The following is a 13,641-nucleotide window of genomic DNA, read 5'->3' on the forward strand; positions in this document are numbered from 1 at the left end:
GGATGGTGGCGTATGGCCTAGTATGCATGAAGGATACAGTCTTGGGCTTTCTTCCTCACTGTACAAAAACATGACTCTTTGATTCATTGGTCTGTTAGTCTGTCATGGAGTAGTGACCTCTTCAGGGTGTACCCTGCCTCTCGCCCAATGACCTCTGGAAGTAGCCGCCAACCCCTACAACCCGCCGAAGAAAAGCGGGTCTAGACAATGGATGGATGGTTTCAAGGCTACTAAAATGTTCTGTCATACCGTTCCTACAGTGTGAAATTCTTTCACTGAGGTGGCAGAGAAAGTTCCAGTTCCTCCAACTTTATGGAACAGAAAGTAGTAGAACCTTACGCCTCACACACCTGCTGCTGCACACTTCCTGCCAAACTCCTAAAAGAATATTTATACATTTAACGTAAAGCCCATCTGTGTAGAAAATTAAAAAAAAAACATGGACATTTGTGGAATGGAAACTGAATGAATCCACAAATCTGTGGAACAAATGTGTTGCTTTTTATATCTGTCAAGTTAAAACAGCAAATGGTACACTTGTGAGTGCATTTGCTATCTCCACCCAACTGGCACACACATCACAGAGAATCAAGCGCACCCATCCCTTTCACGACTCAGGCCCATCTGAAGACTATAAGGTAACTTGGCACACCTGTGCTCACAATGATCTCTTCAGACAAAGAGCTTCAAGCTTCCACAAAGACCACTGGTAGGACCTGGACATTATCCACAGTTTATATCATTTAATCTGCATTTAGAAGACCAAACTAGCCTTGGTGATGCAATGGGTTTTATGTGTTTGGAATGTAGTTTATTTGTTTGTTCAATCACTGTTAACTTAAAAGTAGTTTAACATTACCTGGAAAATTAGTTAATTAGTTCGCTGTGATCTGTAATAGATTTTTTCCCCATTTGTTTGTAGGTTTTCAACCTGCTTTGTGACTTCTCTGTGACTACTCTGACTACTTATGCGAAGTCATGGTGGTCTTACACTATCAATTGAAATAATCTAAAGACAAAAAGAATAAAATATGTCGCTGAGATTAGTGATTCCTGCATTTCTTTGAGGGAAGCAAGCTTTTTCAAGTTTGGGCAGAAGCTGAGGTGGTTTAAAGAGGGCAAAAACTTGACAATATCTCTATCTTTTGACATCACATATTTGACTTCCATTCAACTTTCTATCAATATGCTTTCACCTTGACAAAATATTTGAATTTTCTGACACTAAATTGTGAGCTTTCATCATCTGTAAGTCAATTAGAAGAAACAAATGTGAAACATTTCACATTTTGAAATGTTTCAAAATGTGTAATGAATCTGCTGTAGGAGGATCACTTTCTGAATCATGTTCATATTTTTTATTTTTCTCATTGCTCTGTCATATAATCCCAGTAAAATATATTGCAGGTTGTGAAATCTGAAAGTGGTGAATAATTATTTTTTCCAAGCCTCAATCTTTTTTTTAAACGTGTATTGAGCTCATTTTTATGTTTTAGAAACATGCTTCTTGACAAAATACTTGCATACCTTTTTAATGTTTTGCCAATATAACTACTTCATTGCATATAAACTCGTATACATTGCAGATACGTCCGTGCTTAGCATAACTTAGCATAACCAAAACTGTAATTCTGTATATATGTAAATGTCTGTAGGAGCCTGAAGGGGCCTCTGAAGACGGACTCCATCACTCCATCAAGTTCCAGATTTCTCTAGTTCATGACTACCATTCTTATGACTTTAGATCTTCTGAAAGTAAATAAGCTGAAATATTAGGTGTAATGAGTATACAGATTAGGCTTTTATCTAATATAGATAAGTGTTATGAATGTTCTTTCCAGGGAATTGATGTTCCACCAGAATATTCCCAAATCTCTGTTTGATCTGATTAATTTCTGCCCCTTTTTCCTCGGTGCTGTTGACAAACCCCAGCAACGATCGGCGTGTTTGATGAGCTTTATTTTCCTCAGCCGTTCCTCCACTTACAGCGAGTTCTAACTGTGCAGCTGCTGATGAGCTGTCGACTCCCAACACCCTCCACCCAGTCGTGAATTTAAAAAGAGGAAAAAAAAAAAAAAAAGAGCATGCGTTCTTCGGCAATCGGTGGTTGCGGTGTTGCTGTGCTGATATTTCTTGCTTCTAATGGGGCCGGTATGTGTTTTGGTGGGCCTCTGGGGTCTCACAAGCATGGTGCTCTGCTGCGGGGGAGGGGTGGGTATCAGGAGTTTGTGTGTACATGTGTTTGACTGTTTGCTTTGATACAAAGCGAGTATTTGTGTTTTTAAAATGTTTGGAGTGTTGAGTCAGGGAATTTGAATTGTGTGAGGTTACTGAAAAGTGCTAAAATGTGTGCGCTGCTTTTCTTGGCTTTGGAATTAATTTGTGTAAATTGTGATCTGGTTCAACATGTTTTACGCGTCCCATCCTAGCGTCTTAGGGAAAAGGTGTGCTGAGTCTTTTTGCCTAAAAGTCTTGGCATTGACTTGCTCTACAAAAAAGAGGGAAATGGTGTAATCCCCTAGTTTCCAAATGAAATAAGGAATGAAAGACCAGGAAATTAAGAGGAAAGGTTACAACAATATGTTTTGATAATTATGGTTTACAGATAATGAATAGCAAACTATGGATACCTATTCCCTTGATTTTTAATTCATCTACTTGAGGCTCCAGCAACCTTTGCCCACTAAAAAAAAAAAAAAAAAAACTTTTTCTTTCCACTCAACTTTCTATTCATAATGTGGACTCTGCAAACAGCTAGCTTTTATCATTTTTTTTTTTTTTTTATAGGAATTTTCAATCAACAGGGCAATTCAAAGTACATTGTATATAATGGTGACTAATTGTGACTTGCTCTCCTTCACTCTGCTGGTCAAATCAACAGGCTTCCTCATGATTGTGCAGGCCAAAACATGGCAGTAATAGTTCTCCAATGATTCTGATTTTCACAAGTCATACATAATATTCATATTTTTGAAGTAACTGGATATTGGAGTTTTATTTGCTATTAAGTGGAATAATCAAAATTGCCCTTTGGCTTGGATCATAATAAGATTTTATCGATTGATCCACACCCAGGGCAGCCATCTTGTTTGGCTAAGGAGTTTTATAGCTGCTATTTATGTGGATTTTTAACTTAAGTCAAGTTTACAATAAAATAAAAGGGTCAGGCTAAGGTAATTATGACAATAAAATTGTAATATTACAAGAATAAAGTAATAGTATTAGGAGAACAATGTAATAAATTTATGAGAACTCAAGCACCAAAAATAGAGGATCCAAACTTATTTTCTCAATAAAACCAAATTCTTCTTGTAACTTTAAGACTTATTCTGCTAATATTATGACTCTATTCACATAATTAAGCAAAGCATTTCTCTAGCCTGGCTGATGCACCATCATAACTCACCGAAGGAGTGATTGAAATAAAAACCACTTTTTAAAAATGTTTTCTGTTAGTAATTTATTTTTTATTTTTTTAGAAAAGAGAGAAAATCGATTTAAAATCGGGTCCAGTATGAACATTTAAAAAGTGTTTTCCCTCTTTTTCTCCCTCCAAATAAAAACCTTTGTAACCATTTCATGGCTGATAGATTTCAAAACTTGTTTCAACTCGAGCTAGAACGCATACATTATCGCATATTTTTTTTTGCATTCCTCATGTTTACGTTAAATCTCTCACATAAACGTCTGTGTGTAATCTGTCACAGAGCAAGTCCCTTTCGACGGCGCCGCATGCACGTACGCGTATACAAACAAAGCGGCGTGCCTTATTGGACGAATCGAGGCGTGTCCCCGTGCCTCTCAACGCCGAGCGGCTCTTTAAAAGTGAGGGAACCCGAGCCGCTTTCCCTCTGCCGGTTGTATATCAGTCAGGCAATTACAACCCTCACGGATCTATTGGTAATAAAAGCGAGGTTTATGAAGCGTGAGCGTGCCAGACTTCGAAGGGGGAAAAAAATGCTAACCGATGAGCGGTATTTGGGACTGCGGGGCGTGGCAGAGGAGGAGGGCTCAGTTGTTAGATTTGTGGCGTAATTCACTTCCCCGTCCTCCGACACATCTCGTCCTGACCCCTTGACCTCTGCTTGCTCCGTCTCCATCGACTGCGACTCGTACATAACAACCTCCCAGCAGACGTGGACGACGTGTGAAATAGAGATTTCAACCCCCCTTCATATCTTCATCCTCTCTTTTTTGCGTTTAGCTTTTAAAACCTAATAAAACACAAGATAACCTCCGCCCCTCTCCCAGTTTCCCCCTCCTCAATCCTGCCTCTCCAGCGATCCACCACAGCTGTAATGAGATTTGACGTTAATCCCGAAACAATAACGCAAGATTACAGCATGCGCTCTGCTCTGAAGCTCCACAAAAGCATAGCAAATAATGTAGAATGGATTTGGCACATGGAGAACAGATTTGGCTGGTGAAGGCACGTCAATGTAATCAATATGTAATTGTGCTGTAATGCAACATGTATGCAGATGAGTAAAGCCTTGAGAAGTTTTTTTTTTTTTTTTTTTACGTGTAAACTTGCACAAGTCAATTAAGGAGCAGCATTGCTGGGGGTGATAAAGATTTGGCAATCTTTATTGCCAAAAATTGACCATCTTTGGCAATAAAGGGAAGACTAGAAGAGAGCAAGAGACTGAAAAAAAGTGAAGATTTTGCCAGTAAATGACCAAGAGTTAAAATAACTTTCTTAAATTGAAATAACATTAAACATCTTTTCACACTGGTCAGTCCATCCAGGATGTTGTGATTTTTATATTTGTCCTAATATATGATGTTAAATGTGACATTTTTTTTAATTGCCGTACTTGACATCAAGTAAGGCTGAGGCAGCAGTCACTTAAACCAAACTTTTTTGGCCAATTTTGAGAAAAATTGCAGTAAAATCAGAAAAAAAAGTGGGGATCTGGTGATTTTATGTGAATTTTGCAGATTTATGAAAAACTGAAGGGATTGAAGGGCTACATGAAAAGCTACGGATTTAGGACCCAGCCTTGAGTTTGACACGTGCGTTATAGAATCAGTGTAAAGACTTTAAATCTATGTAAAACATTCTCCTGTTTATTCAAACTTTTGTGCTTGTCTTGTAGGTCCGAATTATGTACACACATAGTGCCATTTTAAAGCACAATCAAGTAATTTTGTTATCTTCATTCATAGAAATGCTGCTATTATCAAAAGACTTAGAAGAAATTTGACTTTGTAATTTAATGCCTTGAAATTGGGCCTCTGTCTCTTTAAGAAGCTCCTGCTCTTTCTAAAACTCTGCCTTCAGGAAGTTATTACAACATGGCTCCTCTGTTAACCCTTTAGCAACGTGTTCACCAGTGTTTCCCTGAGAAGTAGCTGGTATAATGAGCTCATCAGATGGAGTCAGGGAGTCGAGACTTTGTATTCACAATCCAACATCTTTAGGTCAGTAACCGGGCAGAAGATCCACGGATCTGACCCACTCTGACAACTGGTACTTTACTTCACAGACTTCACTTCGACAAGAACTATCAATGCATATTAATGTCGAGATGTCCTGCCAGAATTACCATGCTACTCCAACGTTTTTAATCTTCTAATTAGTTGTTGGTTTCCACGATATCCTCTGTTCAGGCTCAGCAAAGAAGCTGTTGCTGAACTGCAGCCTGTTTCTTTCATGGAACAGTGAATGATTCTGAAGAGGAAAAAGAACCAGATGGTGCCACGCGAGTGTTGGCCCAGGTTTAGCAGTGGAACCTGGTAAACTGGGGGGACAAAATCCTCTTATGGCATTCAGATACCATAGTCATTATTTGTGGTTCAGACTTTAAATTAATCCTAGCAGGAATTTACACTGTTTTGATCCAGCACTGTTTTGTAAAGGCTTAATTAAACTAATATTTGTGTGTGAGAATGTCTAATTTATTTTGACTTTCCAGATCTAGGCACCAGTTCTCAATCTATGCACTTCCCAGTGTGGCAGTAAAGGTGTGAAAACTTTGAAAAGATGTTGAAACGATGCATTCAGGTCTTTGTATTGATCTGATTCTCTAGTCAGTCTGATAGGTAATGTATCAAAAATAAAGGAAAGTTGCTTCATTTTACAACCGATCAGTTATAATCATTTTTCTAAGCTTCCTTATCTATTTTGAAACACACAATGATTTTTCTCTGGAAAGAAGTAAAATACTTGAGGGTTTCCAGGAAGGACGCATCTGTCCACCAGTCCAGTCATGTTTGAAAACGGCTAAACTCGACTCCAGATGAGTCCATTTACTTTATAAAGCAGGAAGGAGCTGTGCAGAAGGCAGCCAAACGCTAATCATTAACATTTAAGACGTTCACAACAAGACGCCGAGTTTATAAAACTGGAGAACATGTCATATATTTGTTTCTTATACTCCAACTAAAATTGCACTAATATATGCTCAATAAGTCGTATCGAAACATGCTAGCTCTAGCCAAGGACTTTCTGCAAACATTGTGAACAAGAGCCACGCGTTACTTAAAGACCATAGCGTCATCACTGTCCTTAGAAACAAACGACTATAAATTATTCTGATTTTAAAGTATTTTCCAGGGACCGTGTATGTTTTCCTAAATGACTTCAATCTGTCTGTTATGATGTTTAAGAGACTTGTTGAATGGTTGAAAAAGAATTGAATGGTAAAACCCAAGTAAGCCACTGTTAGTCATGACACTCTGGTACTGACTGTCATTTAAAGTGAGAAATCATTGAGGTAATTGCTTTTAACTTGGACATTGCAATTTTAAGATTGCAGTGTACAAAGTGAGCAATGTAAAGTCTCCTCACTTCATGCAGTGTGTATCTATCTTTTTAAATTTCTGTTGCTTGGAGAGATGCATTATCGCTGCATATCATTAAACGTGTACTTGTTTGGTCTGCATTTAGCTTTAGCGGTTGGTCCTATGTGTTGTGGTTCATTGATCTGATTGGCTGAGTGACGAGACATGGGACGTCTCAGATGGCTCAGCTGAAACAAACCGTCTGAGCTTATCAGATATCTATCTTGAAGCATTTTCTCGCCCCTTCTCACAAAACTACAAACGCACATGCACACACTCTGTCATCTCTGCAAATAATAAACAGCAAGGTGCCAAGAAAATGTCATTCGTGGGCAAGTGTGTAGAACAAAACTGACACTGCAACATGCATTCCTCAGGCTAATGAGCTGCTGCTTCTGGTGCCGGTTTTCACTTTCACTACAGTGATTACCCTGGTACAAGCAGCCAGGATACCTGCCCCACCGCACACACATGAGGTGCTTGAACAGACTTTTCTTTCCTCTTTTTCTCCGCTTACGATGACAGCGGAGGCGGAGGGGAGGGAAAGCCATTTCTAAATGTGGTGCAGATTGTTACTTTAATGCCAATTAAACATTTTACAGACTTCTGCTTGTAAATTCCCCCACAACACAGTTGGTCTTTGGGATGTAAAATCTGGGAGAAAATAATCCATTTTGAGGAGCTTTTTGTTGTCTGCCTGCTGTTGCCTTGTGGCTCCCGGGTCTGTCGCACTTTCTTTTCTTCCAGTCTTCTCTTCTTGCCCTCTGTTCATTCTTTCTCCTTTTATCATGACTTTGACATCAAATGGAAACCAGAATTAGATTTTTTTATTTCAAGTTTCATTATGAAAAATCAAAGAAATATACAGAATGTTTTTTTTTATTTAATATATATACAATAACCTGTAAACTCCACATGCATATGCTGCATAAGAAAAACTCAGTGCAACTGTTTTGGTATTCAAAGCATCTTCCTAGAGGCTGATGCTTTTCTCGTGGAGGGTTTGGATATTCACGACACAGGAAATGTTACAATTCCTCATATCTGTTGTGCATTTATCCCGCCGCAGGGCTGCACACAAACCCACACAGATGCTATACATGCTTACAGTACATATGGCCTCTGCAGGCCTGTTTGTTACTACAACACTACTGCACGTTTTGCACATCATTAATATTTACCGTATCATCTGGTTTCTTTGTTCTTCCATACGTTTCAAATTTATGTGATTTGGAGCAACATGCCCTGGTGCTTTTTAAAATTTTTTTTGTCATTTTTCATTTTAGAGTTATGATATTGTAAAAAAAGAAATGTCTGTGGAAATCCATTTAATCTGATTTCTTAAGTTGATATATTTCTGCTTCACTGTGTTGAATGGCATGGAAAGTTTGATAATTGGCTACTAAAATGAATAAATGACATCCTCAAAGATAGGCTAGGTTTGCTGGTCTGACACAGATCAAGCACCAGGTGGCGCTGGTGGTTAAAAACCTAATAATTGTCAAGTAGCGTGTTGCTGTGGTTATTAAACACCTGCTGGTGCGTTGTATTGTTGCTGTTCTCTCATGGAAAACAATTTTCCATTTATAATTTGCTTTCTGAGGCGCTCCAAGTCTTATATGGTTAAAAGGTGCTTATTTTGTGCCGCTACACATTTAATAACCTGATTGGGGTGTAATTGTTGTTTAGATTTGCTTTAGCTTAAAATAAAGCTGGAAAAAAAGAACACTTAAAGAACACCAATAGCGCATTATTGCGCTTTAATGGGACGGCAGTCCATTCTTAATGTTTGACCTCTGGCTCGCCGAGGTGATAATTTACGACGTATGCTCTCCCAACCTCTTGAGCTCTCCCCGAGGAAATCAGGCTGGATCTATGGCCATCATTTACATCTCCTCGAATTAAAGCAGCACTGTGTAGTTATGGCCCCAGGCCTCATGAATCAAACTTTATTGACCACTTGGAGAGTTACGGACACCCGTTGAATGCAAAGTGCCGGTGAAAAGACCACAGAGCGGGGGGGAGAGGGGAGATGAACGTGTTCGAGGCGTAGCGATTGAAGGCGGGATAACCAAGCAGACTGTGATGGAACTGCTGCAGCTGCTACTCATAAATATTTACGTTCTCCTCCCAGTGAGATTCTTTACAACCAGGGGGATTGAAGCGCACATTGATATTCCCTTAAACAATAAATATAAGAACCTATTTGCCCAAAAAAAATCAAGCTTTATGCCATTTGTGATGAATTTGGGAAGTGTTTTGTAGCCCAGGGATCTGTTCATTCACAGTAAATTAATCGGATATTGTGTTTTGCATCTGCTTGAGCAATGATGGTTTGCTTTGGTAGAATAAAGACAAAGGCCTTTGTAGAGTGCTAACGTCAGGCTAAGCTGGAGCCGATAGCCTGACTTATTTATTAGCTAACATAACTTGTTGAACTTGAGGTTCTCCTTGAAGAGCTAAAATGTAAATGGGGATAAAATTCTGCATAAGCACTTAAACGATAACCACTTAAGCAAGTGTTTAGTCTGTATTTTTGCTTGCCTTTGTAGGAAAATGAAAATCACAAAATCTATAGACCTAAATTAGCTTGTTGAAGCTAATTGTGTAATATAAATGGTACACCTGATTGGCAGCAGTAGAAATAATTGGTGATTTTCTGTGCGGAAAAAGGAGCATGTGGATGTCAGTTTTTGTAAATTCTGTATAAAATATGTTAAAGTATATTAATTGAAGGTTGTCTTACTGGGGAAATCTCTTACCAGCCTATGCTCTGTATGAAACCGGTGTTTGACTGCTCTAAGTTCCCACTTCCTTTACTTAAATCAGACATAAAATCTATTGCGAAGGAAGAAATGCAAAATAAATGAAAACGAGCAGAAAGGGAAACTTTTTTTTTTTTTAATTGTAAGATGAGAAAAACGTCAAAAAAGGAGGGAAGGGAATATTTTACCAACCTGACAAAAGTCTTAATAAAACAGACACCAGTTTGATGGTACATATTTAAATTCTAATCTAAAACAAACTGGCAAGCAAAGAACTTTCCTTCATTCTCACAGGCCTTTTGCCCCTAATTAACAGGACCAGGTGTGGCTAATTTAGGCAAGTTGCTGGGACCGTTTATTAGCATTTAGCTGTGATGTAACTGTGTAATGGAGAAGAGTTTAGCTTAAATACTTATTCTTTTTGTCTGGAGCAGAGTGGTGAGTCTATGACTTTGTTTTTTATTCTTTTATTCTTTTCTTCCACCTTGTTTAACATTACACAGTTAGCTAAACCAGCTAGCTATAAGGTTGATTTTTGGTTGGGTAGGAAGAATTTAAAGTGGTAACATTTTAGAAAGGCTATTTTTGGGGTTCATGTTTTCTTCATTATTAAAAAAAATATATATTTTTGATCTTTACATCAAGGGTATGTAAAATATATTGACTGAAATGTTATTTTAGAGTGTGTTTCTGGAAAGGCCTGACAAGGAACCTTATAACGAGTAATGCCTTATTTAGAAATAATTTAAAAATTTGTAAGGCTTTATTATTGATTCATGGTCTTTATCATTCAAATGTGGTTATGTCTTGCTAATAAATAGCTTTCTATAAGAAGACGGTTGATTCAGGAGTCTCCATAATTTATTAAGCTCATAGCATAAAAGCAAAACGTTTTTCTACATTTGGACCTCAAGAGTACTGAAACGACCCTTCACTGAGGTTTTTAGTCTTTGGTCTAATTCCAGAAACACTTTAGGTGCTTCTGTACAACCACGTTGGGGAATAATAGAAGCAACAACCTTGAGATAGCATCTGTACTACTAATAAACTGTGACTGCTTAAAATGTAGTGAAATGTTGCTGTGCTAGCATTTGTTTTGTACCAATCTTTGTTCTTCTGCATGTGCCAGCAGGTGAAATTCATAAATGTCAGATTTATGATTTAATTTTTTCTTTTTTTTTTTAAATACAACATTTAATAGCAGATTAACTAACATAATTTATGCTTTTTTTCTATGAAATCCCTTTATGGGACTTGTGAAAAAATGGGAGGTAATTGGACTGGCGCATACTTAAATATTACCAACACAAAGGCAGTAAGGCATTGACCCAGCAGAAATCAATACACTGACCTTTGGTTTTTAACTTTTTTTCTTTGTTAAATGGAATTTATTGTTTTATAATTAAATTGTCTTATTTTGTAATACGACTAGTTAATACCTGGACAAGCTTCTTCTTAACAGTGCAATGACAAATCCATCTTTTGGGATGAAGGGGATTGTTGCCTCATGACTCCAGTGGTTTACGTTGGTTGTTTTCTGCCTACCTTTAGATAGTCAATGCATGGTAGGGTTTTTTTTTTTCTTGTGCTGCAAAGACAAAGTGTGGCACGCTTTCCCCATGAGATTATATTGTTTCTTGTGATATTCAAGAAGAAAAAGGGGCAAATTAGTACTCATGCATCATGGATGAGTTTCAAAAGCCCCCCATGTAATTCCACAGCTGAGGGAAAAGACTTGAGCAGCCCAGCTGTGTTTTTAGCAAGTTTAGCATTTCTGTAATTAACTGCTTATCCCTAATTTTTTCCTGCCTTTTTATTTCCTTCATCACCTATGGCAACAGATATTTTGTATTGTGCATTTCTTTGTCGTTGGCAGCCTAATGAAACGGCAGTCTTTCGTTGCCACGAAAAGACTGCTTTTCCAACATGTTGCCAACAGCAAGGCCTCTAGGTGTTTTGTGGGGCTCCAGAGCTGTGTGGTCCTCATGTCCCAGACGAACCAGTCATGAGCTGACAGCACTTGACATAACTGGCCTTAAGTAAGTGACGGGGTCGCAGTGATACATGGCATGCCAAAGAAGGGAGGGGGAACGTGTGTAGTGGCTCAGAAAACATGCTGAGATGAGGATCGTGTTGGAGGTGATGAAGGGTGAAACAAGTCGCATGGCCCAGTGTCATGGCGGTGTTGCTTTGAGACAGGCTACTTGTCACTTGGATGCTATCCTCACAGATTATTGGGGCATTTGCCTGGCCAGCCTCATGTGTAGATGCACGTCATTGCAGTTAAAAAAATGTGGATTTGACAGCGCCAACATGTTCCCTACAGGGAACCAGTGTTCAGTACATGATCTGTCTCTCGCTCTCTCCACCCCCCCAAGTTTACACCAACAGATGACATGCTTTTTACACATTGTCCTAGTCAGAGTTTATCTTTGAAGTTATGTCTTCAAGGGCAACTATGGCAACTGATGGTCCCATTTACAAGTGGGATTATCAGTTTGTCTTGAGTGTTGTACTGCTGACTAAAGGTTCCCACATATTTGGCAATAGAGTGGATATCATGCAAGCTGTGCAGATGGTTAAGATTTCAACCATCCGCATACTGATTGCCTACATTTCTTGGGACACATTTCTTCATTTTCCACAATCCAGATGGATACTAGAAAGTTTGAACTATTTGGGGGTCTGGTCCCGTTTCTTCTCCACCCTCCACCAGGAGCCATCACACATCTGTTGGTGCAGCACAAAGTAGCACTGACACACTACCTGATCAGCTCAGTGTCTCATACACACCATTTGATCTTTAGTGATCTTGTGAATGAGTCATAGGTTTTCTCTCAGCACTACATTGAAGGTTTACCAGTTCCTCCCACTGATGTTCACCGGATTCTCAAAGGTCTGGAATTGACTTTCCATAGTAATAAATGTCAATAACTTAGTTTCTAATCTGTTCTTGATTTCCTTTAGGCTGTGAACAGGATGTTGCTTTGAAGATGTTTTTCCTGTGTTAAACAGCTTCTGTCTAATTTCTAGCATCAACCACGTCTGGATGTTGACAGTTAAATTATACTCAGCTTTCCAAAATGAAAAAAGACTTTTAATGCATTTAACTACATTTTCAAAAAGGATTAGATTCCTTTGCATAGATTTTCTCAAATAGTAGATGAATTCATTTAAGATTTTACTCCAACAATTCTGTTATCTGTCTTTACTTCAACTCATTTCCTCGTGACTATGATTCAGTCTTTGGTTTAAAAAAAAACATAAAAAAAACAGACACACACACACAATCAAAACCAGTCCAAAAAGGAAAGCATGCTGTAGAATGCTCTTCTCTCTCGCTCTCTGAGCTCCATGGCAACATTCACTTTGATATGCAGATCCTCTTGCCATTTGTACAGTGCAGCACCAATGGGGAATATTGACTTTTTGGAGAGGCAGATCTTTTGCATTAATTGAGAGCCTAAAACAGTGCTGCTCATTTCCCCTCGCATCTGAATGTTGTCTCATGTCTTCATTCCACAGAAGCAGGGAGGGAACTGAACTCGGACGCCGCGCTTTGAGGGAGACGCTTCAGAGGGTATCTGCTCAGCCTCCAGTCTGAACGTCTTCTTCGGAGTCACCATGGTGCTGCTTCGGTAACCTCCACCTGCTTGGTTTTCATCCTCCTGCTCAGACCTTTTTTCCTATTTTTTTTTTTTTCTTTTTCTCCAACCACACAAACAAACTCCTGCAATGGATCACCTGTGTCCAGGTGAAGGCGTGAGCTGGACACAGGCCCTCGTCGGCAAACTGTAGCGCTCTGGATTTTATCAAACGCCGTCCCCGTGATCTTGCCCTGGAGTTATTCTTCATTTGGACCAGGAATGGACGTACCAGAGTCGAGCAAGCATGGCAAGAAGTCCACATGTCAAAAACTTGAAGACCAGAAAAAGGTAGGCAAGCACTCAGCTAATCATCTTATCCAGTTTTTACGATTATGAAGCTGAGAAAGGGAAGTTTTATTCCTCTTTATGAAAGAAAAAAAAAAATCAGATGTTGATCCGATCTCAGTTCCCAGGAGCTTCTTCACTTCACTTATACAGTAGCT

The 13,641-nt window shown here is 38.9% G+C and overlaps 1 protein-coding gene across 3 annotated transcripts in view; it reads left to right on the top strand.

The window, feature by feature from the left end:
* The first annotated feature begins 657 nt into the window (after window positions 1-657).
* Window positions 658-13,641, top strand: part of nav3 (neuron navigator 3) — a 273,084-nt gene continuing 260,100 nt past the window's right edge. The window contains exons 1-3 of one of the 3 annotated variants that reach the window (XM_015040583.1): window positions 658-709; window positions 13,077-13,189; window positions 13,306-13,486. In XM_015040583.1, coding sequence (XP_014896069.1) covers window positions 13,418-13,486 — 69 coding nt within the window. In that variant the 5' untranslated portion in view covers window positions 658-709; window positions 13,077-13,189; window positions 13,306-13,417. Of the gene's footprint in view, window positions 710-13,076; window positions 13,487-13,641 lie in introns of all 3 variants that reach the window. The other 2 variants (XM_015040586.1, XM_015040585.1) reach the window with 2 other exon arrangements.

This window comes from Poecilia latipinna, unplaced genomic scaffold (genome assembly GCF_001443285.1).
Source record: "Poecilia latipinna isolate Pla-1442-1.1 unplaced genomic scaffold, P_latipinna-1.0 Scaffold518, whole genome shotgun sequence".
Taxonomy (NCBI): Eukaryota; Metazoa; Chordata; class Actinopteri; order Cyprinodontiformes; family Poeciliidae; genus Poecilia; species Poecilia latipinna.